Source organism: Ranitomeya variabilis, chromosome 1, assembly GCF_051348905.1.
Source record: "Ranitomeya variabilis isolate aRanVar5 chromosome 1, aRanVar5.hap1, whole genome shotgun sequence".
Lineage (NCBI taxonomy): Eukaryota > Metazoa > Chordata > Amphibia > Anura > Dendrobatidae > Ranitomeya > Ranitomeya variabilis.
This window is the reverse complement of record NC_135232.1, coordinates 385,725,609-385,753,305: the sequence shown is the minus strand read 5'-3', so window position 1 is coordinate 385,753,305 and position 27,697 is coordinate 385,725,609. Positions and strand designations below refer to the sequence as shown.

The following is a 27,697-nucleotide window of genomic DNA, read 5'->3' as shown; positions in this document are numbered from 1 at the left end:
GCTCAGCAGAGAGGTCAAGCCTCCAAATGCTGTGAGTGACAGATCTCACACCTTGAGCCAGTAGCTCAGGGCAGGACTACAGGCTTGTTTGCAATATAGAGTCATGCTGAAACTGCCAAAGAACATTCTGGAAACGTAATTCCTTAAGGAGTTATGGAGATACTTTATGTACTAGCTGAACATCGTGTACATTGTCAAGATCTTTGGAACGGACCGAACACATCCCAGGGTCTCAATCCGTTCTAACATCCCAGGGAGGGGAGAGACGTAGAATGGCCAGTAGGAACGCGATAGCCAAAACCGCCTCCCTAGAACAGTCCATTAAAGCGTTATGACTCGGCTTAACCCCTTCACCCCCAAGGGTGGTTTGCACGTTAATGACCGGGCCAATTTTTACAATTCTGACCACTGTCCCTTTATGAGGTTATAACTCTGGAACGCTTCAACGGATCTTGGCGATTCTGACATTGTTTTCTCGTGACATATTGTACTTCATGATAGTGGTAAAATTTCTTCGATATAAGTTGCGTTTATTTGTGAAAAAAACGAATATTTGGCGAAAATTTTGAAAATTTCGCAATTTTCCAACTTTTAATTTTTATGCCCTTAAATCACAGACATATGTCACGCAAAATACTTAATAAGTAACATTTCCCACATGTCTACTTTACATCAGCACAATTTTGGAACCAAAATTTTTTTTTGTGACGGAGTTATAAGGGTTAAAAGTTGACCAGCAATTTCTCATTTTTACAACACCATTTTTTTTTAGGGACCACATCTCATTTGAAGTCATTTTGAGGGGTCTATATGATAGAAAATACCCAAGTGTGACACCATTCTAAAAACTGCACCCCTCAAGGTACTCAAAACCACTTTCAAGAAGTTTATTAACCCTTCAGGTGTTTCACAGGAATTTTTGGAATGTTTAAATAAAAATGAACATTTAACTTTTTTTCACACAAAATTTATTTCAGCTCCAATTTGTTTTATTTTACCAAGGGTAACAGGAGAAAATAGACCCCAAAATTTGTTGTACAATTTGTCCTGAGTACGCTGATACCCCATATGTGGGTGTAAACCATTGTTTGGGCGCAGGGCAAAGCTCGGAAGGGAAGGAGCGCCATTTGACTTTTCAATGCAAAATTGACTGGAATTGAGATGGGACGTCATGTTGTGTTTGGAGAGCTCCTGATGTGCCTAAACATTGAAACCCCCCACAAGTGACACCATTTTGGAAAGTAGACCCCCTAAGGAACTTATCTAGATGTGTGGTGAGCACTTTGACCCAACAAGTGCTTCACAGAAGTTTATAATGCAGAGCCGTAAAAATAAAAAATCATATTTTTTCACAAAAATGATCTTTTCGCCCCCATTTTTTTATTTCCCCAAGGGTAAGAGAAGAAATTAGAGCACAAAAGTTGTTGTGCAATTTGTCCTGAGTACGATGATACCCCATATGTGGGGGGTAAACCACTGTTTGGGCGCATAGCAGAGCTCTGAAGGGAAGGAGCGCTATTTTACTTTTCAATGCAAAATTGACTGGAATTAAGATGGGATGCCATGTTGCGTTTGCAGAGCCCCTGATGTGCCTAAACATTAAAAACCACCACAAGTGACACCATTTTGGAAAGTAGACCCCCTAAGGAACTTATCTAGATGTGTTTTGAGAGCTTTGAACCCCCAAGTGTTTCACTACAGTTTATAACGCAGAGCCGTGAAAATAAATCTTTTTTTTTTTCACAAAAATGATTTTTTAGCCCCCAGTTTTGTATTTTCACAAGGGTAACAGGATAAATTGGACCCCAAAATTTGTTGTCCAATTTGTCCTGAGTATGCTGATACCCGATATGTGGGGGGGAACCACTGTTTGGGCGCATGACAGAGCTCGGAAGGGAAGGAGCGCCATTTGGAATGCAGACTTAAATGGATTGGTCTGCAGGCGTCACGTTGCATTTGCAGAGCCCCTGATGTACCCAAACAGTACAAACCCCCCACAAGTGACCCCATATTGGAAACTAGACCCCCCAAGGAACTTATCTAGATGTGTTGTGAGAACTTTGAACCCCCAAGTGTTTCACTACAGTTTATAACGCAGAGCCGTGAAAATAAAAATTCTTTTTTTTCCCACAAAACTTATTTTTTGGCCCCCAGTTTTGTATTTTCACAAGGGTAGCAGGAGAAATTGGACCCCAAAAGATGATGTCCAATTTGTCCTGAGTACGCTGATACCCCATATGTTGGGGTAAACCCCTGTTTGGGCACACGGGAGAGCTCGGAAGGGAAGGAGCACTGTTTTCCTTTTTCAACGCAGAATTGGCTGGAATTCAGATCGGATGCCATATCCCGTTTGGAAAGCCCCTGATGTGCCCGAACAGTGGAAACCCCCCAATTATAACTGAAACCCTAATCCAAACACACCCCTTACCCTAATCCCAACAGTAACCCTAACCACTCCTCTAACCCAGACACACCCAACCCTATTCCCAACCGTAAATGTAATCCAAACCCTAACCCTATCTTTAGCCCCAACCCTAACTGTAGCCCCAACCCTAGCCCCAACCCTAGCCCCAACCCTAGCCCTAACCCTAGCAATAACCCTAGCCCTAACTCTAGTCCTAACTCTAGCCCTAACCCTAACCCTAATGGGAAAATGGAAATAAATACATTTTTTAATTTTTTTATTTTTCCCTAACTAAGGGGGTGATGAAGGGGGGTTTGATTTACTTTTATAGCGGGTTTTTTAGCGGATTTTTATGATTGGCAGCCGTCACACACTGAAAGACGCTTTTCATTGCAAAAAATATTTTTTGCGTTACCACATTTTGAGAGCTGTAATTTTTCCATATTTGAGTCCACAGAGTCATGTGAGATCTTGTTTTTTGCGGGATGCGTTGACGTTTTTATTGGTAACATTTTCGGACACGTGACATTTTTTGATCGCTTTTTATTCCGATTTTTGTGAGGCAGAGTGATCAAAAACCAGCTATTCATGAATTTCTTTTTGGGGAGGCGTTTATACCGTTCCGCGTTTGGTAAAATTGATAAAGCAGTTTTATTCGTCGGGTCAGGACGATTACAGCGATATCTCATTTATATAATTTTTTTTATGTTTTGGCGCTTTTATACGATAAAAACTATTTTATAGAAAAAATAATTATTTTGGTATTGCTTTATTCTCAGGACTATAACTGTTTTTATTTTTTTGCTGATGATGCTGTATGGCAACTCGTTTTTTGCGGGACAAGATGACGTTTTCAGCGGTACCATGGTTATTTATATCAGTCTTTTTGATCGTGTGTTATTCCACTTTTTGTTCGGCGGTATGATAATAAAGCGTTGTTTTTTGCCTCGTTTTTTTTTTTTTTTTCTTACGGTGTTTACTGAAGGGGTTAACTAGTGGGCCAGTTTTATAGGTCGGGTCGTTACGGACGCGGCGATACTAAATATGTGTACTTTTATTGTTTTTTTAATTTTATTTAGATAAAGAAATGTATTTATGGGAATAATATATATTTTTTTTTTTTCATTATTTTGGAATTTTTTTTTTTTTTTTTTTTTTTTTTACACATTTGGAAATTTTTTTTTTTACTTTTTTACTTTGCCCCAGGGGGGGACAATACAGATCGGTGATCTTTCAGTTTGCATAGCACTCTGACAGATCACCGATCTGCGAGAAGTGCAGGCTGCTTCACAGTGCCTGCTCTGAGCAGACTTCTGTGAAGCCACCTCCCTCCCTGCAGGACCCGGATCCGCGGCCATCTTGGATCCGGGTCTGGAGCAGGCAGGGAGGGAGGTAAGACCCTCGCAGCAACGCGATCACATCGCGTTGCTGCGGGGGGCTCAGGGAAGCCCGCAGGGAGCCCCCTCCCTGCGCGATGCTTCCCTGCACCGCCGGCACATCGCGATCATGTTTGATCGCGGTGTGCCGGGGGTTAATGTGCCGGGGGCGGTCCGTGACCGCTCCTGGCACATAGTGCCGGATGTCAGCTGCGATATGCAGCTGACACCCGGCCGCGATCGGCCGCGCTCCCCCCGTGAGCGCCGCCGATCGCGCTGGACGTACTATCCCGTCGGCGGTCATACGGGCCCACCCCACCTCGACGGGATAGTACGTCCGATGTCAGGAAGGGGTTAAAGGGAACCTGTCACCCCCCCCTCAGGCGTTTGTAACTGAAAGAGCCACCTTTTGCAGCAGTAATCCTGCATTCTGACAAGGTGGCTTTTTAGTTACAAATGCCTGCACACGCTGAAATAAAAACCCTTAGAAAATGTGCCCCCATATACCCTGAAATCGTCCCTGGGGGCGGGACTTTCCTTCCTAATTAGACGCAGCACAGCCGTCACTCCTGAGCTGTGTGCGCCGCCTCCTCTTGCTGCATTATCTGCATTATTGTCCCCGGCGCCTGCGCTGTAAGTTTTTTTTCCGGGCATGCGCAGTTGTGCTGCCCTTCGTACTTACAGCGCAGGCACCGGGACGATAATGCAGCAAGAGGAGGCGGCGCCCAGCACGCACAGGCCCGGAGTGACGACTGTGCTGCGTCTAATTAGGAAGGAAAGACCCGCCTCCCTGGTGATTTCAGGTTATGTGGGGGCAGATTAGATAAGTGTTTATTTCAGCGTGTGCAGGCGTTTGTAACTAAAAAGCCACCTTGTCAGAATGCAGCATTAGTGCTGCACAAGGTGGCTCTTTTAGTTACAAACGCCTGAGGGGGGTGACAGGTTCCCTTTAAGTTTTGGAGTTTTTAGCTGCTAGAGGCAAAGATAGGGGATTTGGGTTCAGCGCAGAAGGCAGGAGGGGAGTGACCCAAAGGTGATAAAGGCTTCTGAAAAGCCATGTGGCCTCTGTTATGCATTTGGTCCACTTCGACAGGGGGTCACATCGAGTAACGTGCTGTGAAGGACCTTGGAGCCAGCTGTCAGCCCATGCCCCATGTGGCCTAGCGCACACATGGTCAAACATCAACCTGGTAATTGATATGATCCTTCTGCTTATATTTTTTGTCCTACCACTATTGTATTTGCATATTTGACCATTGTATATAACTGTCTGACAAACATGACAGACAGTCCGACAAATAGCAAAATGAAGAATTATTAAGAGGAGAACTATTCTCTGCTAACTACAACAGAGGCCTAGAGAAAAGATCTTTTTTTTTTTTTTGTACAATACTGTGGACCCAATAAAGGGAAGAAGATCTCGAAAAATGCTTTAACAATCTGTGAATCATCTAAGAGCCAGAATCTATCCTCTCTAGAGTTGCTGAAAGCTCAATCCACCAGAGCCATCTTTGTCTCCTGGGCCTATGTATGTATGTCCAGGCATTCATTATGCAAACGACTAGGGGGCAGGTCAGTGAGGGATCAGTGACCTGTCAGCAGTTCTTATGAAGGCCGCCCTGGAGCACGAGCATATGATTAACTAAAAACTGAAAATAAAGATTAAACAACAACCACAAGGTGGATTTCATCAACCAAGGTCTCATTTTAATCAGTATAATGGCGCCGGCCTGACACTATCTGTAGGTTACAGTGCACAATCCTGCTGACAGGTTCCCTTTAAATGCATTCTCAGCGTCCACCCCATTCGTTGTTTGTTGGTAAGTTATTAGGTGTCGGTAACTTACCAATTCATATCCCATGAAGGTGTTTCTGACCTAACTTTAGATACGTGAGGCTTATGGCTGGCATTTCACTTGAATTATGCAGTGGTATGGCCAGTATCTGCTTATCCGGATCAGTAAACAGTACCTGTGCCAGCACTAGACCTGAGTGTATTTGATTTGCAGTTGAAAGTCCTATATTTTTTAGATAAATATATTATTTTTCCTTATGTGTATTGATTCTATAATTTTTTTTGTTTTAGAAGATAAACTGCAAACAACATGATGGAGTATGCCAGCGCTGCAAAGATGTGTTGGAATGGCGTGTGAAATTCAGCAAGTACAAGCCGTTGTCTCAGCCTAGGAAGTGGTGAGTGACAGTCGTATGCTACCTCGCTGCTACAGTGCCAGGGAGTGTACACGCTCTCCACAAGCTTCCTGCTGATGCCTTTGGGAAAACTTGAATGAGTTTAGAAAACAATAAAGCTTTTATCTGAAATCTGACACTTCTTCCATAAAGCGCGTGCCTGCCACATTAGTACTTTATATAAAACCATGCTTGAAAGAGATCCGTCATTTCAAAGAGGCTATGATGTCACTTAAAGATGCACTCCCTCCACACTTTTTTTTTTTTTGTATTTATTTTTTTGGCCTAAACTTGTTTTAAATATATAATTTATGTAGTGTAGATGCATTAATACCGTACTCTCCAATCGCAGGATTCGTTCTCCGGTCCTCTTCTGGGTCATGGTGGCTATTCCAACTCGATGGATCACATTGGGGTCCATGTATGAGCCACAATTCGCTTTTATGATAGAAGTCTATGAAACATCAGCTCAATAGGTTTACATTGTAAAAGTGACATCTGGCTCACACAGTGGACCCCAATGTGATATGGCAAGTTGGAATAGACATGATGTGATAAGAGGACCGAAGTGGCGCTGCAAACTGGGGAAGACTGCAATAGGTGAGTATATTACTGCACTTGTGCTACACAGATATAGATTAACACAGGTTTAGGTAATAAGAAGTTTGGTGGGAGACCTTCAATGTCTGATTCACAGTGGCTCAGCCTGGTATGTTAGACTCTGAAATGCCTCGGCGCTTCAAAGAAAAACATATTTCAAATAGCTGCCAGGGTCCGAGCCACACGTGTGACTAGTCAGAAAGGCGGGTTACCACACATGCAGGAAGAGAACCGTTACTACAGGGGAGAGGATGGGAGAAGTCTCCAGAGACCTGCCTGGCCAACTAGACTCCTGTGCGTCTTGGTCCCCGTGCGTCTTTTATTAAAAGGAACCTGTTATCCCCAAAATCGAAGGTGAGCTAAGCCCACCAGCATCAGGGGCTTATCTACAGCATTCTGTAATGCTGTAGATAAGCCCCCGATGTATCCTGAAAGATGAGAAAAAGAGGTTAGATTATACTCACCCAAGGGCGGTCCGGGGCCTCCCATCTTCATAGGATGACGTCTTCTTGTCTTCACGCTGCGGGTCCGGTGCAGGCGCACTTTTCTGTCATGTTGAGGGCAGAGCAAAGTACTGCAGTGCACAGGTGCCAGGAAAGGTCAGAGAGGCCCGGCGCCTGCGCACTGCAGTACTTTGCCTTCAACAGGACAAAGTACGCCGGAGCCGCAGCGTGAAGACAAGAAGAGGACGTCATCCTATGAAGATAGAAGGCGCCGGACCGCGACGCCAAATTTACCCAATTTATTATACGTTTTAGGAGTCTGAGTCGGTCCATTTTATTCTGACTCAACCAAAATGGACACAGACTCCGACTCCACAGCCCAGGTTGCAGCTTTTCAGAGACAAACATACCTGGATGAAATCATACAGCCCGTGTCTGGTACATGCTGCGCTGCCCTAAGGTTATGCAGCATGTATCAGCTGTCAAGTTCCCTTTAATGGGAAAATACATCCGTGTGACCAAGTTGCTTATCCTCTAAAGCAGGGGTCCCCAACCTGTAGCTCGGGAGCCACATGTGGCTCGCGAGCCTGTGATGTGTGGCTCGCGGCTGCCTGCCAGCTTGGTGCATTAGCACCAGGTGTAAATAATTAAGAGCAAATCTCAAAAGTCTGACTTTTGTGTGTAGCCCTGTACAGAAGAGCAGATCTGAGTGTGGGTGAGATAGGAGACCGTGGAGCTTGGCTTACTGCTTTGGTGTTATTTCAGTGGAAAAGCTTTGGTTGTCATTATACCAGTAATGGAAGCTCTCGGTGTCACTACTGTGAGTGGGGAAGGAGCTGGTTGTGGCTCGCGACCCTCTTTCATAGCTGGATGAGGCCCTCAAGGTCAGAAAGGTTGGGGACCTCTGCTCTAAAGAGACCCTTTCATTGGATTTTTAATTTTAATTGAGCACCTCTTCCAACATATGCTGCTTCACTTCAGTGTTTTTGCAGCATTCCTTCAAATATAGAAAGCAAGTGCTTGTAGTGTATACAACTAATTTTAACCCCTTTCTGACCTCGGACGGGATAGTATGTCCGAGGTCAGATCCCCCTCTTTGATGCAGGGCTCCGGCGGTGAGTCCACATCAAAGCCGGGACATGTCAGCTGTTTTGAACATGTGCCCGCAATAGCGGCGGGTGAAATCGCGATTCACCCGCCGCTATTAACTAGTTAAATGCCGCTGTCAAACGCAGACAGCGGCATTTAACCGGCGCTACCAGCCGGGCGGCCGGAAATGAGCGCATCGCCGACCCCCGTCACATGATCGGAGGTCGGCGATGCTTCAGAATAGTAACCATAGAGGTCCTTGAGACCTCTATGGTTACTGATCCCCGGCAGCTGTGAGCTCCACCCTGTGGTCGGCGCTCACAGCACACCTGCATTTCTGCTACATAGCAGCGAACATCAGATCGCTGCTATGTAGCAGAGGCGATCGCGTTGTGTCAGCTTCTAGCCTCCCATGGAGGCTATTGAAGCATGGCAAAAGTAAAAAAAAAGTAAAAAAAAAATGTGAAAAAAATAAAAAAAAAAATATAAAAGTTTAAATCACCCCCCTTTCGCCCCATTCAAAATAAATCAATAATAAAATAATCAAACCTACACATATTTGGTATCGCCGCATTCAGAATCGCCCGATCTATCAATAAAAAAAGCATTAACCTGATCGCTAAACGGCGTAACGAGAAAAATATTTGAAATGCCAGAATTACGTTTTTTTGGTCACCGCGACATTGCATTAAAATGCAATAACGGGCGATCAAAAGAACATATCTGCACCAAAATGGCATCATTAAAAACGCCAGCTCAGCTCGCAAAAAATAAGCCCTCAACCGACCCCAGATCATGAAAAATGGAGACGCTACGGGTATCGGAAAATGGTGCAATTTTTATTTTTTTTTAGCAAAGTTTGGAATTTTTGTTCACCACTTAGATAAAAAATAACCTAGTCATGTTAGGTGGCTATGAACTCATACTGACCTGGAGAATCACAATTGCAGGTCAGTTTTAGCATTTAGTGGTCCTAGCAAAAAAGCCAAACAAAAAACAAGTGTGGGACTGCACTTTTTTTGCAATTTCCCCGCACTTGGAATTTTTTTCCCGTTTTCTAGTAGTTGAATACTTGATGCTTATTTAGAAAAAGGCCAACTTTTGCATAGATAAGGCCTTAAAATGTAAATGTTGAGTACTGTTTGCTTTGTGGTAAGCGCAGCACTGTTTAAAAGGTCCCGTAATGTAAGTCACACCTTGGAGAACAATATCCCTGAAGGCTAGAGAGGCTTTTACTAGTCCGGTATCTAGAGAAACTCTAGTTGAGAGTAGACCGCCCCGTACATCTGGGTGTTGTCTCCCTTTCAGTTCAGATGTTTGTGATGTCACAGTGAGTCATTGTGCTAATATGTCTTCATACGTCTCAGGTGAGTAAGCCTGCCACTGCTACATTGGCTGCACGCTTTTTTACTTCGTTCCTCAAAGCTATTTTTTTCCTGTCTTATCTTGGTTTTGCAAATACTGTTGAGTTGGACATATTTTACATGTTTCATTGATTACGACATAGGAAACCGGTCACCATGACAGGTCCTCTCTATATAAGGCCATCTGTAAGCTCTATATATCGGGTGGTGGAGGTGGTCGGCATTGTGTAAGATTAGATTCCTTCTGTGGTTTCTACCATACAGGGCTTACAGCAAGGATGGGGATATGTGGCAAGTGATTTACCAGCCCCATGACTGTCATATCTGTAGATATTTAGGAGATGCAAAAGCACCCACTAATTCTTCAACTCTGAGGTACAGTCCGTGTTTATGTTTTATCAATAGTGGTGCCTATATCTCCACTAGTGGTGCCTGTATCTCCAAAAAAAAAAAAAAACTCCTTGCTTTCACACCCTTGTGACATAAAGGGGTTCACCATGGATTCCTGGGGCCATCACATATTGGGGATGATCGTAAAGTGAGGAATTTCTTGCCTACTTAGCCCTTGTGTCTCTCAGCTAATATACAGGTGCTTCTCACAAAATTAGAATATCATCCAAAAGTTAATTTATTTCAGTTCTTCAATACAAAAAGTGAAACTCATATTTTAGATAGTCATTACAAACAGAGTGATGTATTTCATGTGTCTATTTCAGGTAATGTTGATGATTATGGCTTATAGCCTGTGAAAACCCAAAAGTCATTATCTCAATAAATTTGAATACTTTATAACACCAGCTTGAAAGAATTATTTTAAAATCTAAAATGTTTGCCTACTGAAATGTATATTCAGTAGATGCACTCAGTACTCGGTCGGGGCTCCTTTTGCATCAATTACACATCAATGCGGCTTTTGCATGGAGGCGATCAGCCTATGGCATTGCTGAAGTGTTACGGAAGCCCAGGTTGCTTTGATAGCAGCCTGAAGCTCGTCTGCATTGTTGGGTCTGGTGTCTCTCATCTTCCTCTTGACAGTTCTCCATAGATTCTCTATGGGGTTAGGGTCAGGCGAGTTTGCTGGCCAATTAAGCACAGTGATAATGTTGTTTTTAAACCAGGTATTAGTACTTTTGGCAGTGTGGACAGGTGCCAAGTCCTGCTGGAGAATGAAATTTCCATCTCCAAAAAGCTTGTTTTCAGAAGGCAGCATGAGTGCTCTAAAATTTCCTGGTAGACGGCTGCGCTGACTTTGGTCTTGATAAAACACAGTGGACCTACTCCAACAGGTGACATGGCTCCCCAAACAATCATTGATTGTGGATACTTCACACTAGACCTTGGAAATCAAGGTCCCAGGGTCTGGAAGAAGAGTGGAGAGGCACACAGTCCCAGCTGCTTGAGGTCTAGTGTGAAGTTGGCTGTAAGCTATAATCATCAACATTAACAGAAATAAACACTTGAAGTAGATCACTCTGTTTGTAATGACTCTATCTAATATATGATTTTCACTTTTTGTATTGAGAACTGAAATTTAACTTTTTGATGCTTTTCTATTTTTGTGAGATGCACCTGTATGTTTATGGCCTCCATAATATATACATTTATTGAGATCAGCGTATTTAAATGAACCCAGCACAGGCTCCATGGTAAAATGAGGGGGCACCTCAATACTGTACATAAAGTGAGAAGAGAAGTGCACCTAGGAACCATGGGAATTGTGGTAAGTAGTGCCAAGTAGTAGTGCATATGATTTAGTTTTCTTGGGATATGTGTACGCTGCGTGATTCATTGAGTCTCATGCGAAGTGGTGTGTGCCTCGCTGCAAATGTTATTCCAGTTAGGGACTTGTGGGGTAAGGAATAGACCACTTGTCATGAATTTGATGAACAGAGGTTACCACGCCCCAGCTCTGCCCTTATTGTCGTTGCTGGGAAAAAAAGCTGTGAAAACACCGAAAGTTGCAAAATTTTTGTACAGTCTCATGTCATATACAAATTGAGTGATTTTTCAAAACTTTTTACTCCAGAATTGTAAACTGGAGAGGTGGTGGGACCACTGTGCAATGGTCCGAGGACAGCCAGCGGGGGTGTGTAACTAGGTGAACACCTGACTCTTCTTTAGAACCCCTGATGGTGGTGTTAGACTTGTATCAAGATGGACACCAGGTGCTACCTCAGGACGGACCTCAGACGCACAGTAGCTGACCCCGAAGGGGCAGGAAGCCGGAATGGCCTAGAAGGTAAAGTTTAGCTTGTGCTTGCGGGAACAGTTGGAATATAGGCAGGTGCAGAAAGGAATGTCTGGTATACAGATGAGCACTGGCAGATGCAGGCAGGTACAGCTGATGCACAAGCAGGCACTGGCAAGTGAGGCTGGTATATAGGCAGGTACTGGCATAGGCAGGTACTGGCAAGTGCAGGCAGGTGCAGCTGATATACAGGCGGGTGCAGGTGGGTACTGGCAAGTACGACTGTTATACAGGTTAGCACTGGCAGGTGCAGGCAGGTATGGCTAATATACAGGCAGGTGGGTACTGGCAAGTACGACTGTTACAGATGAGCACTGGCCGGCGCAGGCAGGTACAGCTGGTGAACAGGTGAGCACTGCAAGAACGGCTGTATATAGGCAGATTCTGGAAGATAAACTAGAACAGGAGACCTGAGAACTAGCAAGCATGCAAACAAGCAGAGTATACACGTTGCTCAGACACATCCCACAAGGTGGAGGTGCCTTAAATAATAAGTGTCTCCCAGCCACTGGTGGGGACACATTAGGATGGATCATGCTGTCCTTTTTAAGAAGGAGGGAATGCGCTCGCCATAAGTAAACTGAACACCTAGTCTGAGACTATATGAAGAGAAAATCCATGGAGGCTGAAAATAACTTGAATGAACTTCTCGGCAAGCACAGGAGCAGACGGGAGACTGGACATCGTAGTGAAATTGGCCATCTTAGGGTATGTTCCCACGATCAGTAAACACTGAGTGTTGGACGCTGCATACATCCACAGCGTCCAACCCACGGTGGCCAGATGTTACAGCATAGTGGATGGGATTTCTTGAAATCCCATGCCCACTATGTGTACACCGGTGCCCGTGGCTCACCTGCGGAGATGCACATGCGGCGCATCTTTCCAGACTGCAGCATGTCTATTTATCTTGCAGGTCTTTCTGAATGGGACCCGATACAAGTCCAGTGGAACGACAATAAGCGTGGAGGGCTCAATGATCTGGCGAGGCCCCTCCTTTTGGTCGGGAGACAGAAAGGACCTGGAAAGTGGATCTGCTTTGACTTTCTTGTCTGCCGGATGGAAATGGACCACCTGGCTTGATGCGGACTGCAGATAGTGCAAGTTCTTGTGGTCCATATAGTTAATTAAAGAATGAACCGCTCCTTCGACTAGAATGTTCCACTCCTCCAAAGCCAATTTAATCGCCAACAGTTCTCAGTAGCTTATCAAGTAGTTGTGTTCTGAGGCCGAGAAGGCTTTGGAAAAGAAACCGCAGGTAACCATACGCCTCATAGGTGTTTTCTGAGTAAGGACAGCATTGGCCCCAGAGAAGGAAGCATCCACCTCCAGGAAGAATTGTTTATTACTATTAGGTCAATGCAGCACTGGAGGTGAAGAAAAGGCCTGTTTGGAAGTGAACCTGTCGGCAGGATTGTGTCAGGTTGGCGCTGTTACACTGATTAAAATGATACCTTGGTTGATGAAATCCGCCTTGTGGTTGTTGTTTAATTTATTTATTACTTTATTTGTACTTTTCAGTTAATGAGATTCTCGTGCTCCGGGGTGGGCCTGTGTGTGGGGTCTTTATGTGGTTGGGAAAAAAACATTTTCGTTTTGTTTAGTAATATAAATTTCTTGAAAAAAATTCTTCCTCAATATGACTCTGGCCGCACCTGCCCAGTAACATAATTCGCCAGCGTCATTTTGCTAGAGGAAAAATCATCTCCACCAAGATGGCACCTGCGCAGTAGCAAATATATATGCTTTATATGTGTATGTATAGGTTTGCCTCCTTCCTGATTTCCTGTTCTCTTGCATGTTTGTCACACTTAAATGTTTAAGATCACCAAACAAATGTAAATAATAGACAAATATAACACAAACACAAAATGCAGTTTTAAAATGAAATCTTTATTATTAAGGGAAAAAGAAATCCAAACCCACAGGGCCCTGTGTGAAAAAGTGAGTGTCCCCTCCACCTTAATAAAAAAATAAAAGTGGTGTATAACAAGGTGAGTTCAAATTCCCTAGCCACACCTGCTCATAGTTCATAGTAATTCTGTCTGGTAACAGGTTTTCTTTAAATGAAGAGGACAGTAAAAATTAAAAAATGTATATGTCTCCTTTGGTTTTCAGCGTTCACATTCACTGTGCTTTTTACCATTTTCTTCTGTGTGTTCTTTAATGAGATGTCATCTGGCACTGTGAGATTATGAATCAAAGTGCTGGCCTTTACAGCTTTATTAGAGCAATTATTCCTACATCTCATCTTCTATGAATTTAACAGTGGGAGACATGACAATTCTTTCTATAATTTACCGATAAGCCTGATTAGTATATTACTTGCACCGCTGCCTCATTTGAGGACACCATAACATGGGGGAGACCAGCAACTTTATTGGTTGCTCGTGCTGACTACTCCACTTTTCCTTTCTGCCACTTTAATAAATGTTCCACATTAGGACAAGTAATATCAAATTTTGAAAATGTGTAAATAAGTATTCTTGAAAACCGTTATATAGGCTAAAAAAAAGACTTGGGTCCATCAAGTTCAACTTTTCTCCACCAGTTATGCATTCTCTATCTCTAGACTATAACCATGCCATTTGTCATAAGAAAAGCATGCAGCCCAAAGCTGTTAGTGTCTGCCATTAAAGTACTGGTACTCTAGTTAGATAATTTATCCTCATAATCTATAAAGATGAGAAGCCCAGTGCACTTTTATTATCTGTATAACACTTGTAATTCATTGTGACAGGAGCTGCTCCTCACTGCTCCCCCCTCCGGTCTTGGATGTTCTATCATATAGCAGAGTGCAGCCCCCTGATAATGTCTCCATGTTTGGATTCCGAGGTGAGCAGGCATGGCGGGGACGTGGCCTGCTCCCTGATGGTAGTCCTGCAATGAAGGAGATATTATCAGGGGATGACTGCTGCTAAAAGCCATTATAAGGCCATGCTCCCTTTTCTCGGACAGGTTGTTACAGCAGGGAGCTTCACACTGCTGTGTGATATAACATCCCAGACGGTAGGGGGGAGCAGTGAGGAGCAGCTCCTGCCACACTGAGTTACAAGTGTTCTAAAGATAATAGAAGTGCACTGGGCATTTCATCTTTATAGATTGAGGACAAGAGCACTACAAACATTGTTTTTTTTTAATCTCCCCGGAGTACCCCTTTAATACCCTTTGCGGTAGGACATTCCACAGTCTGACTGCTCTAACTGTAAAGAACCTTTTCCTATTTAGTTGCCAGAATTGCCTTTCTTCTCCCGTAACAAGTGTCCCCTGGTCCTTAGTATGGTCTTTGGAAGGAATAAGTCATGTTCCAGTCCCTTGTACTGATCACACATATACCGTATTTTCTGGTGTATAAGACGACTGGGCGTATAAGACGACCCCCAACTTTTCCATATAAAATATGGAGTTTGGGATATACTCGCCGTATAAGACGGGGGTCATCTTATACTCCTAGTCATCTTATACGACGTGTGTGGTGCGGATGTTTCCCAGGGTCTGGAGGAGAGGAGACTCTCCTTCAGGCCCTGGGATCCATATTCATGTAAAAAAAAGAATAAAAAAAAAAATATGGGATATACTTACCCTCCGATGACCCGCGGCTCTCAGCGGTGCAAGCGGCGGCCTCCGTTCCTAAGAATGCATTGAGTGAAGGACCTTCAATGCCGTCATTGAAGGTCCTTCGCTCAATGCATCCTTAGGAACGGAAGCCGCTGCTTGCACTGCTGAGAGCCGCGGGCCGTCGGAGGGTAAGTATATCCCATATTTTTTTTTTTTATTCTTTTTTTACATGAATATGGATCCCAGGGCCTGAAGGAGAGTCTCCTCTCCTCCAGATCCTGGGAAACCATACAGGACCGCTCCCTGCACACGCTGTACCTGGCTTATAAGACGACCCCCGACTTTTGAGATGATTTTCAGGGGTTAAAAAGTCGTCTTATACGCCGGAAAATACAGTATTTAACATGTAAATGAGATCTCCTCTGAGGCATTTTTTTTTCTTTTTAAGCTAAACAAGCCCAACTTTTCCAGCAAGGCCTTTGATCCCTAATCTAGTTGCCCACCTTTGAACTGACTCTAACTTCTGAATATTCTCTCTAAAATGTGGACACCAAAACTGGATCCCATATTCTACATGTGGCCTTACAAGTGATTTATAGAGGGGTAATACATTTGGATCACCGGTTTGTTTACTTGTTTACTTTTCCAGCTGTTGCATGACATTGAGTGCTGCTGCTCAGCGTACTTGTAACCAGAATTCCCAAGTCCTTCTACTGTTTTGTAGTCCCGAGTATACTCCCATTTAATGTACAGTACAGACCAAAAGTTTGGACACACCTTCTCATTTAAAGATTTCTCTGTATTTTCATGACTATGAAAATTGTACATTCACACTGAAGGTATCAAAACTATGAATTAACACATGTGGAATTATATACTTAATAAAAAAGTGTGAAACAACTGAAAATATGTCTTATATTGTAGGTTCTTCAAAGTAGCCACCTTTTGCTTTGACTGCTTTGCACACTCTTGGCATTCTCTTGATGAGCTTCAAAAGTAGTCACCGGGAATGGTTTTCACTCCACAGGTGTGCCATCAGGTTTAATAAATGGGATTTCTTGCCTTATAAATGGGGTTGGGACCATCAGTTGTGTTGTGCAGAAGTCTGGTGGATACACAGCTGATAGTCCTACTGAATAGACTGTTAGCTGCTTTTTTCTTGCCATAATACAAATTCTAAGTAAAGAAAAGCGAGTGGCCATTATTACTTTAAGAAATGAAGGTCAGTCAGTCTGAAAAATTGGGAAAACTTTGAAAGTGTCCCCAAGTGCAGTGGCAAAAACCATCAAGCGCTACAAAGAAACTGTCTCACATGAGAACTGCCCCAGGAAAGGAAGACCAAGAGTCACTTCTGCTTCTGAGCATAAGTTTATTCAAGTCACTAGCCTCAGAAATCGCAGGTTAACAGCAGCTCAGATTAGAGACCAAGTCAATGCCACACAGTTCTAGCAGCAGACACATCTCTACAACAACTGTTAAGAGAAGACTTTGTGCAGCAGGCCTTCATGGTAAAATAGCTGCTAGGAAACCACTGCTAAGGACAGGCAACAAGCAAAAGAGACTTGTTTGGGCTAAAGAACACAAGGAATGGACATTAGACCAGTGAAAATCTGTGCTTTGGTCTGATGAGTCCAAATTTGAGATCTTTGGTTCCAACCACCGTGTCTTTGTGCGACGCAGAAAAGGTGAACGGATGGACTCTACATGCCTTGTTCCCTCCGTGAAGGATGGAGGAGGAGGTGTGATAGTGTGGGGGTGCTTTGCCGGTGACACTGTTGGGGATTTATTCAAAATTGAAGGCATACTGAACCAGCATGGCTACCACAGCATCTTGCAGCGGCATGCTATTCCATCTGGTTTGCGATTAGTTGGACCATCATTTATTTTTCAACAGGACAATGACCCCAAACACACCTCCAGGCTGTGTAAGGGCTATTTGACCAAGAAGGAGAGTGATGCGGTGCTACGCCAGATGACCTGGCCTCCACAGTCACCAGACCTGAACCCAATCAAGATGGTTTGGGGTGAGCTGGACCGCAGAGAGAAGGCAAAAGGGCCAACAAGTGCTAAGCATCTCTGGGAACTCCTTCAAGATTGTTGGAAGACCATTCCCGGTGACTACCTCTTGAAGCTCATCAAGAGAATGCCAAGAGTGTGCAAAGCAGTCATCAAAGCAAAAGGTGGCTACTTTGAAAAACCTAGAATATAAGACATATTTTCAGTTGTTTCACACTTTTTTGTTAAGTATATAATTCCACATGTGTTAATTCATAGTTTTGATGCCTTCAGTGTGAATGTACAATTTTCATAGTCGTGAAAATACAGAACAATCTTTAAATGAGAAGGTGTGTCCAAACTTTTGGTCTGTACTGTACATTACCCCATTCTAGGTGCATTAGTTTACATTTATCAGCATTAAACAGCATCTGTGGTGCGTTTGCTCTTATGTAGATCCTTTTGTAGTAATATACTATAGAAACCATTTTTTCTCTGAGCATGTGAGTCAGTCTTAACTGCTTGTGTTACTAAGGGGCAGGGGCGGACATTGATATAACCTATGCAGCCACACTGGGCCCAAGAATTAAAGGGGCCCACATCCACCTCCAAAGCAGGTTGAATTTTGCATTATAACAAGCTATTGGACTGCGAAGGGCCCATATGTTGTTCTAGCACAGGCGCTCTCTTCTGCCTTTGTCCACGTCTGCTAAAGAGTATTTTCTAAAACTAGTACAAATTAAATAATATTCAAATAAATACTTTTTAATCTACAAAACTCCAGAAACTGATTAACTGTGAGGAGCAAACACCCGAGTGCTTTGTGTTCTTGAGTTTGTTGTGATTTTTAAATTAGTGGGTTTTTTTGTATTTTCAGTGTGAAATGCCTGCAGAAGACAGTGAAGGAAGCTTATCATATTATATGCCAGCCATGTGCCCTTCAGCTGGAACTTTGTGCCAAGTGTGGAAAGAAAGAGGACCTTGTTGTGTTGTAAGTAGTAGATACCGATAGATTGCAATGCCTGACTCTTAGTGCTGATGGCATTCTTGGATTTGGACAGCCTAGAGATGGAAGTATGGCCTCACCGTCTGGCCTGACTCCGATCATTCTTCCTGTAAACAGTGATGTTGACTTGTTACCTTAGGGTGCTTTCACATTACGTTTAGTTACACGCTCGGTGGCTCCGTTGGGGCATATGTCTGAACCCTCTGCAAAACGGGATTCGGACGTATGCGCTGGCGGGGCCATAGACTATACTGATGCTGTTTTGCCAGGGGGAGGGGTTCGGATGTAAGCTCCAACTGGGCCACCGAGCAGGTGCCTAAACGCAATGTGAAAGCACCTTAATACTTGTTGTAAGTTTATTAAAAGTAATTCTTCAATACGTTATTGAAAAACCAAAAAGATTAACTTTCCCAACATTCATTGTATCTTCGACAACAGAGCTGTCAAGTCCCTATACCAATGTAAAATGTAGTATGACGTTGAAATTCAACATGGCAATGAATGCATAATGCATTTAGCCTGAAACGTCTTCCCACTATGGATCTTGACTTTTTTGTGAGATTGCCAATTTTTAGCACCCTTTTATCCTGATTTAAGAGTAGACGAACCTTACTGTCACTGTGGCCCTGTATGAATGTCTCTTCTGCAGCAGCTCTCCGCTCCTACTCGTATAAACTATTGTGCCAGATTAGAGTGACTACCTGTAAATCTCATGTAACCATGTGAACATCTATAGCCACTACTGAGCATATTTACTCCCATTTGGTATTACGCTGACCTAAGCAGGGAGCGGATTCATGCAGCGACCCATAGTACTGTACTGGAGGTACCTTTTTCTGCAGCTTCTCTCCACTCCTATTACACAGATGAAGGGTGGCATAGCTGTCTGTGTGCATTGGAACATCACCCTACTATAAAAATGAGTAATGCAAGCTATGCAGAGGATGCTGGCTGTATTCAGCAGCTGACTTTCTTGGACCCGCTACTACACTGCTCAAAAAAATAAAGGAAACACTTAAACAACAGAATATAACTTCAAGTAAATCAAACTTCTGTGAAGTCAAACTGTCCACTTAGGAAGCAACACTGTTTGACAATCAATTTTACATGCTGTTGTGCAAATGGAATAGACAACAGATGGAAATTATTGGCAATTATCAAGACACAATAAAGAAGTGGTTCTGCAGGTGGGGACCACAGACCACATCTCAGTACCAATGCTTTCTGGCTGATGTTTTGGTCACTTTTGAATGTTGGTTGTGCTTTCACACTCGTGGTAGCTTGAGACAGACTCTACAACCCACACAAGTGGCTCAGGTAGTGCAGCTCATCCAGGATGGCACATCAATGCGAGCTGTGGCAAGAAGGTTTGCCCTGTCTGTCAGCGTATTGTCCAGAGAGCTGGAGGCACTATGAGGAGACAGGGCAGTATACCAGGATACGTGGAGGGGGACATAGGAGGGCAACAACCCAGCAGTAGGACCACTACCTCAGCCTCTGTGGAAGTAGGAACAGGAGGCGCACTTCCAGAGCCCTGCAAAATGACCACCAGCAGACCACAAATGTGCATGTATCTGCACAACGGTTAGAAACCGATGCCATGAGGATGGTCTGAGTGGCCGACGTCCACAGATGGGGGTTGTGCTCACAGCCCAACACCGTGCATGATGCTTGGCATTTGCCACAGAACACCAGGATTGGCAAATTCGCCTCTGGCGCCCTGTGCTCTTTACAGATGAAAGAAGGTTCACACTGAGCACATGTGACAGAGACTGGAGATGCTGTGGAGAGCGATCTGCTGCCTTCAACATCCTTCAGCATGACTGTTGTGGCAGTGGGTCAGTAATGGTGTGGGGTGGCATTTCTTTGGAGGGTCGCACAGCCCTCCTTGTGCTCGCCGGAGGTAGCCTGACTGCCATTAGGTACCAAGATGAGATCCTCAGACCCCTTGTGAGACCATATGCTGGTGCGGTTGGCCCTGGGTTCCTCCTAATACAGGACAATGCCAGACCTCATGTGGCTGGAGTGTGTCAGCAGTTCCTGCAAGATGAAAGCATTGAAGCTATAGACTGGCCCGCCCGTTCCCCCGCCTCATCAGGAGCATGCCCAGGCATTGTAGGGAGATAATACAGGCACGTGGAGGCCACACACCCAACTAAGCATCATTTCCTTGTCTTGAGGCATTTCCACTGAAGTTGGATCAACCTGTAACTTAAAGGGCCACTGTCACCCCCTCCAGCCGTTCTAAACTAAAAGAGCCACCTTGTGCAGCAGTAATGCTGCAGTCTAACAAGGTGGCTCTTTTAGTTTTTGATTCAGTTATTACCTCATTAAAGCGTTTTAAAAATTGGCCACAAATACCAGATTTTGTACCTGGAGGCGGTCCGAATCGTCCTCTATGAATCTCCCAACTGCCGTCACTCTTCTCTTCTGCGGCGCTGGTCGCCGCCCCCTGAGCGCTGTTTCTTCTTAAATCCGGCGCCTGCGCTGTTCGTGCCTGCCTGGGGCCTGCGCAGTCTTCATTGTCAGTCACAGCTCAGATGCAGGGTGCCTGACTGCGCCTGTGCGGGCAGTGCGGCCACCCTGTTGCTGAATCCCCGCCCCGCACTCTGTTATTCATTATGCACAGTGCGGGGCTGGGGTTCCTGGGAAGGCGGGGGAGCTGGGGGAGAGCGTCTGAGCTGGGGAGCATCTGAGCTGGGGGAGCATCTGAGCTGGGGGAGCGTCTGAGCTGGGGAGTGTCTGAGCTGGGGAGCGTCTAAACAGCGCACTGCGCATGCCCAGGAACCCCAGCCCCGCACTGTGCATAATGAATAACACAGTGCGGGGCGGGGATTCAGCAACAGGGTGGCCGCACTGCCCGCACAGGTGCAGTCAGGCACCCTGCATCTGAGCTGTGACTGACAATGAAGACTGCGCAGGCCCCAGGCAGGCACGCACAGCGCAGGCGCCGGATTTAAGAAGAAACAGCGCGAAGGGGGCGGCGACCATCGCCCCTGAAGAGAAGAGTGACGGCAGTTGGGAGATTCATAGAGGAGGCTTCGGACCACCTCCAGGTACAAAGTCAGGTATTTGTGGCAAACTTTAAAACGCTTTATTGAGGGATTAACTGAATCAAAAACTAAAAGAGCCACCTTGTTAGACTGCAGCATTACTGCTGCACAAGGTGGCTCTTTTAGTTTAGAACGGCTGGAGGGGGTGACAGTGGCCCTTTAATATTCCACTTTGATATTGAGCATCATTCTAACTCCAGACCTCCGTGGGAAATTAGTTGTGATTTACGCTGATCATCAACACATTTCCACTATGTAATGAATAAAGATTTACAACTGGAATCTTTCATTCATCAGTGATATCTAGGATGTGGGATTTTAGTGTTCCCTTTATTTTTTTGAGCAGTGTATATAACTGTGTGAAATGCTGCCGGTGATTGTGGAAGAAGAGGGAGGTACGGCGAGTACCATTACTACAGAGTACTCACGGTCACTGCCTGTTCACTGCTTTTTAAGTATGGCCAAGTTTTTGGGAGTATTCAGGAAATAGTGATACCGTATAGTAGATACTGTGCCTACTGCATGGCATCACTGCTCATCACTGCCCACGCAGAGTGGCTTATTTTCTCGTGTTTTATCAAGCAATTAAAAAAAATCAAACAAGCAAAAATCAGAACTGAGTAGCTATAGAAAAGGGACACAGTGAAGGCCAAATTCTACTATAGTTACATAATTTTCATTTCTAAGTAACCTATCCTGCATTGTGTGCACTGTTGTCTTACTTGGCCCGGCTCCTGTATCCACGCTTGTACATAGATGTATGGCACAATGTACAGCAGTGATTTCTCTGGCAATCAAGCATATTGCACTGTGCAAACATTATAGTCAGGAGGACAATGACCGTTTGAAACCGAGGCTTTTACAGGTATTTTATTCTTTTATTGAACCTAGAATAAAGCCTCCTTCTTGTTTGTTCCTGCTCAGGCTTTAGAATAAGTTTCATTTCAAGAGCTTTGTTATTTTTAACATTTTGCTAGTGCCCTGAGGTGCATGAGTGTTCTTGAATGTTTTATCTGCTTTACTACTTAGTCCATGGGGTTGGAGTTGGTCATTAAGTATTACTGGAAAAATAAGGAATACTATTTCCACTTACTATTAGTGCTAATCAGGGCTGTGGAGACGCTAAGCCAAACCTCCGACTCCACAATTTCCATGACTCCGAATCCACCAAAGTGGACTCCACAACCCTGGTGCTAATGTCATGAACAACCACTGTCTATCTACCAAATTGGTTACTATTGAGTGGGTGCCATGTCAAGATTTCTGGGGTGCCTATAGGTGTTTAGTTGAACTGGATTGTTTTATGGAATAGCATTATGGTTGTATAAGCATAGACTAAGTAAACCATTTTATTTTTATTCCAGAGCAAAAGATCAGCAGACAGGCATAGCGACACCTAATGAAAATGAAGATTGCGAGGCAGAAGACACCTTAGATTTCCATGTAGAGTTGGAGTCTGAAGATGATGGTGAACTTGCCAAGGACGTGAACAGCACACAATGTGAAGACAGTGCAGTGCCCAGCAGATAACATCTGCAGTTCATTCTAATGAGGACTACACCGTGACCTATCTACAGGAACCATTTATCCTTATCCCAGGGCCCCATACCAGTTCAGCCTCTTTTCACCCGTACCTTATAGCCAACTAGAACTGTGGGGTGTACCTGTGCCAAATCGCTGTTCCAGCAAAAGTCACATTTAAAATCTAAGATTTTGTTGCATTTTTGTGACGGTAAACCTTGGTACACGGCATAAAATGAGGTGTAAATTTTTGCTATTTGTGATATTTCTACAAAATAAAATAAGATGCCTGCCTTTTTAAGATGAGGATTTTAAAAGTAAGATTTCCCAATGTTCTACTGCAGTTATTTGATAGACCAGAAAGTCTGATATTCAAAACTGTAGGACTTCACAAAACAAATCCGGAAAATGCTTTGAAAAATTGCAAAATGTTGTTGCAACTTGGAATTGCGCAAAAATAGTGTCTTTTTGCATTTTCAGTTTCTTCCAGCTTTGCCAGAATGAGTGGCGCTTGGGCGAGGCAGGGGAGTGATGCCACAGCTCCTCTAATTCATGACGTGGTATGGTGTTCCTTATGCCAGAAATCTTACTCCTGTCAAGTACTGGTGTAATATTTCTGGCGTGGCGCACTCGTCAGACACTCCTGATTCATGAAGAGGAGTGCAACTTTTCATGCTTCTTCATCAAGACCAGCAAGAGAAACGTCAAGTTTTATGAATCTAGACCTTTCTAATTTATTTTTTCATCTTGTATAATTTTTAATAATCTTTTTTTTTTCATGACTATCTGGCAATTTGGAGAATTTGATATACGGTACATGTTTTCTGTTATCCGTTGACCTCATAGATGTATGAACTTACTATTGCATTAACTCTTACACACAAATCGCAGACATATTCTAGTCTATGTACCATAGTTTGATGCCACAAGTAAACCTTAGCCACAGCAGGTTTTGTGTGCAGGTGTTTTTTTTTTTTTCTTATTTTTTATTTTAAATAGATGCGTGTTTTTGATTTTCATGAAATGCTGGGTAGCTTGTAATGTTTTTACTTTACAACAATGGTCTTTATTGTGTTATATTATGTTCATAGAGGGATGTAACAATCTCCATATCCAAACCCATTGAACAGAAGACCCCCCGGGTCACGTAATGGCATACTATGGGGCTTATTTATTAGTTATAACTCTGGAACGCTTCAACTCATCCCACTGATTGTGAGATCATCTCACTGATTGTGAGAGTTTTTTGTGACATATTGTACTTAATGATAGTGGCAACATTTCTTCTATATGACTTGCGATTATTTGTGAAAATATCGGAAATTTGGCGAAAATTTTACAGTTTTCAAACTTTGAATTTTTATGCCCTTAAATCAGAAAGTCGTGTTCCACAAAATAGTCAATAAATAACATTTCCCACATGTCTACTTTACATCTGCATCATTTTTTAAACTTTTTTTATTTTTTTTAGGAAATTCTAAGGGTTAAAAGTTGATCGTCAATTTCTAATTTTTCCAATAAAATTTACAAAACCATTTTTTTGGGGACCACATCACATTTGAAGTGACTTTAGGGGGCCTCTATGACAGAAAATACCCAAAAGTGATACCATGCTAAAAACTGCACCCTCAAAGTCCTCAAAACCACATTCAAGAAATATAAATCCAGACCAAATAAAACACTTTCGATATTTGGATGCCCAATAAATACATCAGAATAAATCTATATCTTAGGCAGTCTCTTTCGAGAGGACACTCCTGAATGCAATCATACCTAAAAAGAAAAGGAGTACTCAGTCCCAAATTCCGTAAAAATGTATATAACTTTATTAAATAGTCAATTGGTAACATACAACATTAATATGACAAACATGTATATAGGGAGGGATCAGGTCAGACACAGGTGTACCAGCAAGGTGTCATGGAAATGTAAAGTGCCTAGTGCTCATGGTTAGTATGGGAAGCATCCACAATAAACCCCACAATGGGATACATTGACCAAATATATATTCATTGCTCAGTGGCAGCTATTTAGTATATGGCAGTACTTTATTAAGAATGCTTACCCATATATTGGTATAGTGCCGGACCCGTGTCTCGCCGCTACCGACGCGCGTTTCGCTGTTCTTTTTCAAGGTGCGGTGATGTCATGTGTATGGGCCGGTGTTTAAATACCTTTAGCGCCGGAAACCTGTATCATCGGCGCATGTCTCCGGAACTGCATGCCGGGTTGACATCACTTCCGGCAGGGCGGAGTAACACTGCGTGTCAATATGACGTCGCTGGAACGCAAGTGTCATCCATGATCGCCATCAGTGATGCTCCGGGCAGTGCAACAGGGGACACGCGCACAACAGGAACCGGTACGGTATTAAGAGACGCTGCAGCATCCTGCCTGTTTAGGGAATTGGAGGATAACTGGATACTAGTATAAACGTATGAATACTATTATAAGTGTGAAGTGAATGAATATGAATTGCTGATAATACAATAAAAAGAATACTAGTGATAGATCTAATAATAATACATAACTGAATAATATAAATATATATATAACTAGATGTTTCCAGCCAGCTAACGCTCGGCACGCTCATTGCTATCTAATTAACGCAGCTGGTGATTAAACTAAAGTAAATAATGAGAACATTCAATAGCGCTAACGCAGGTGGTAATTTAACTTAAAATGAAGTTATTATTATTATTTATTTATATAGCACCATTAATTCCATGGTGCTGTACATGAGAAAGGAGTTACATACAAGGTTATAGATATCGTTTACAGTAAACAGGTTTACAGTGACACACTGGTACAGAGGGGAGAGGACCCTGTCCTTGCGGACTTACATTCTATGGGATAGTGGGGAAGAGACAGAAGGTAGGGGTGAGGCGGCGGCGGCTCTGGCGGTGGTGAGGCGGCGGCTCGGTTATTGTAGGCTGTAGGCTTTCCTGAAGAGATGGGTTTTCAGGTTCCGTCTGAAGGATCCGAGGGTGGTGGATAATCGGACGTGTTGAGGCATGGAATTCCAGAGGATGGGGGATATTCGGGATAAATCTTGGAGGCGATTGTGTGAGGAACGAATAAGTGTGGAGGAGAGTAGGAGGTCTTGGGATGAACGAAGATTACGTGAGGGAAGATATTGGGAGATTAGTTCAGAGATATAGGGAGGGGACAGGTTGTGGATGGCTTTGTAGATCAGTGTTAGTATTAATAACAATAGTGTGGTGATGTGGTGGGGGCGGGATTATGTGTGGTAATGGGGTGGGATTATGTGTGGTAATGGGGTGGGGGGGCGGAATTATGTGTGGTGATGTGTTGGGGGGCGGGATTATTGGCGGTAATGTGGTAGGTGGTGGAATTCGTGGGGGGCGGGATTGTGTGTGGTGATGTGGGGGGTGGGATTATGTGTGGTGATGTTGTGGGGGGGCGGAGCTACTGTGCAGGGGGCGGGATTAGAGAGTAATCACGATGCCTCATATATAGACATCACAATGATAACAGCAATATAATACATAAGTGATACAGTGACTTACAGATATATAATTCATAAGTGATACAGTGACTTACAAATATATATAAAAAATATCAATTAATTAATTCCCAATTAATAAAATAAATTAAATGAAGTAAAGAGTGCATTGTGAACCAGTTCATCCTTCATATTTCTAGTCCATAGAGGAAAAGCTGCAAAGTGACTCTCCGGCCCCAATTCACACATTACTGGGATAATATAAGTGAACAGAACAATACTAAAAAAAATAAAACATTGAAATTAATATACATGAAACATAACAAACATCAAACACAAAAATAAGAAAGGTTAAAAATCAAGACTGGGATATTGTATCACGAACCTACAAAAATGAACTAAAGCTCAACTGTTCGTTAAGGCCTGTCTGTGCCACGGTATTTAAAACTGTGATCCACCTACATTCCCTTTGAGCCAAAATAAGTTTGGTGTCACCCCCCTGATGCCCACACGAACCTTGTCGATACTCCAAGCTTTTAACCCCTTCCCGACCTGTGACGCCACGTAGGCGTCATGAAAGTCGGTGCCAATCCGACCTGTGACGCCTATGTGGCGTCATGGAATGATTGCGTCCCTGCAGATCGGGTGAAAGGGTTAACTCCAATTTCACCCGATCTCCAGGGACAGGGGGAGTGGTACTTCAGCCCAGGGGGGCTTCACCCCCCCCCATGGCTACGATCGCTCTGATTGGCTGTTTCACTTTCAACAGCCAATCAGAGCGATTTGTAATATTTCACCTATGAAAATGGTGAAATATTACAATCCAGCCATGGCCGATGCTGCAATATCATCGGCCATGGCTGGAAAACCTAATCTGCCCCCACCGCCACCGATCGCCTCCCCAGTCCTCCTTTCTGCCCCGTACTGTGGTCCGCTCCCCTCCGTCCTCCTGTCCGCTCCCCTCCGTCCTCCTGTCCACCCCCCGTGCTCCGATCCACCCCCCGTGCTCCGATCCCCCCCGTGCTCCGATCCCCCCCGTGCTCCGATCCCCCCCGTGCTCTGATCTCCCCCCCCTCATACTTACCGAGCCTCGCAGTGTCCGTCCGTCTTCTTCATGGGCGCCGCCATCTTCCAAAATGGCGGGCACATGCGCAGTGCGCCCGCCGAATCGTTCCAGGTACATTTTGATCACTGTGATAAAACCTATCACAGTGATCAAAATAAAAAAAATAGTAAATGAACCCCCCCTTTATCACCCCCACAGGTAGGGACAATAATAAAAATAAAGAAAATATATTTTTTTTTCTTCCCTCACTAGGGTTAGGATTAGGGTTAGGTTTAGGGCTAGGGTTAGAATTAGGGTTAGAACTAGAGTTAGGGTTAG

General features: G+C 43.9%; 1 protein-coding gene across 1 annotated transcript in view; it reads left to right on the top strand.

Moving 5' to 3' along the window:
* The window catches only part of C1H9orf85 (chromosome 1 C9orf85 homolog), a 40,079-nt gene extending 16,936 nt beyond the window's left edge, over positions 1 to 23,143 (top strand). The window contains exons 2-4 of the mRNA XM_077249052.1: positions 5,867 to 5,973; positions 18,145 to 18,258; positions 22,691 to 23,143. Coding sequence (XP_077105167.1) covers positions 5,867 to 5,973; positions 18,145 to 18,258; positions 22,691 to 22,856 — 387 coding nt within the window. The 3' untranslated portion in view covers positions 22,857 to 23,143. The remainder of the gene's footprint in view (positions 1 to 5,866; positions 5,974 to 18,144; positions 18,259 to 22,690) is intronic.
* Positions 23,144 to 27,697: the final 4,554 nt, after the last annotated feature.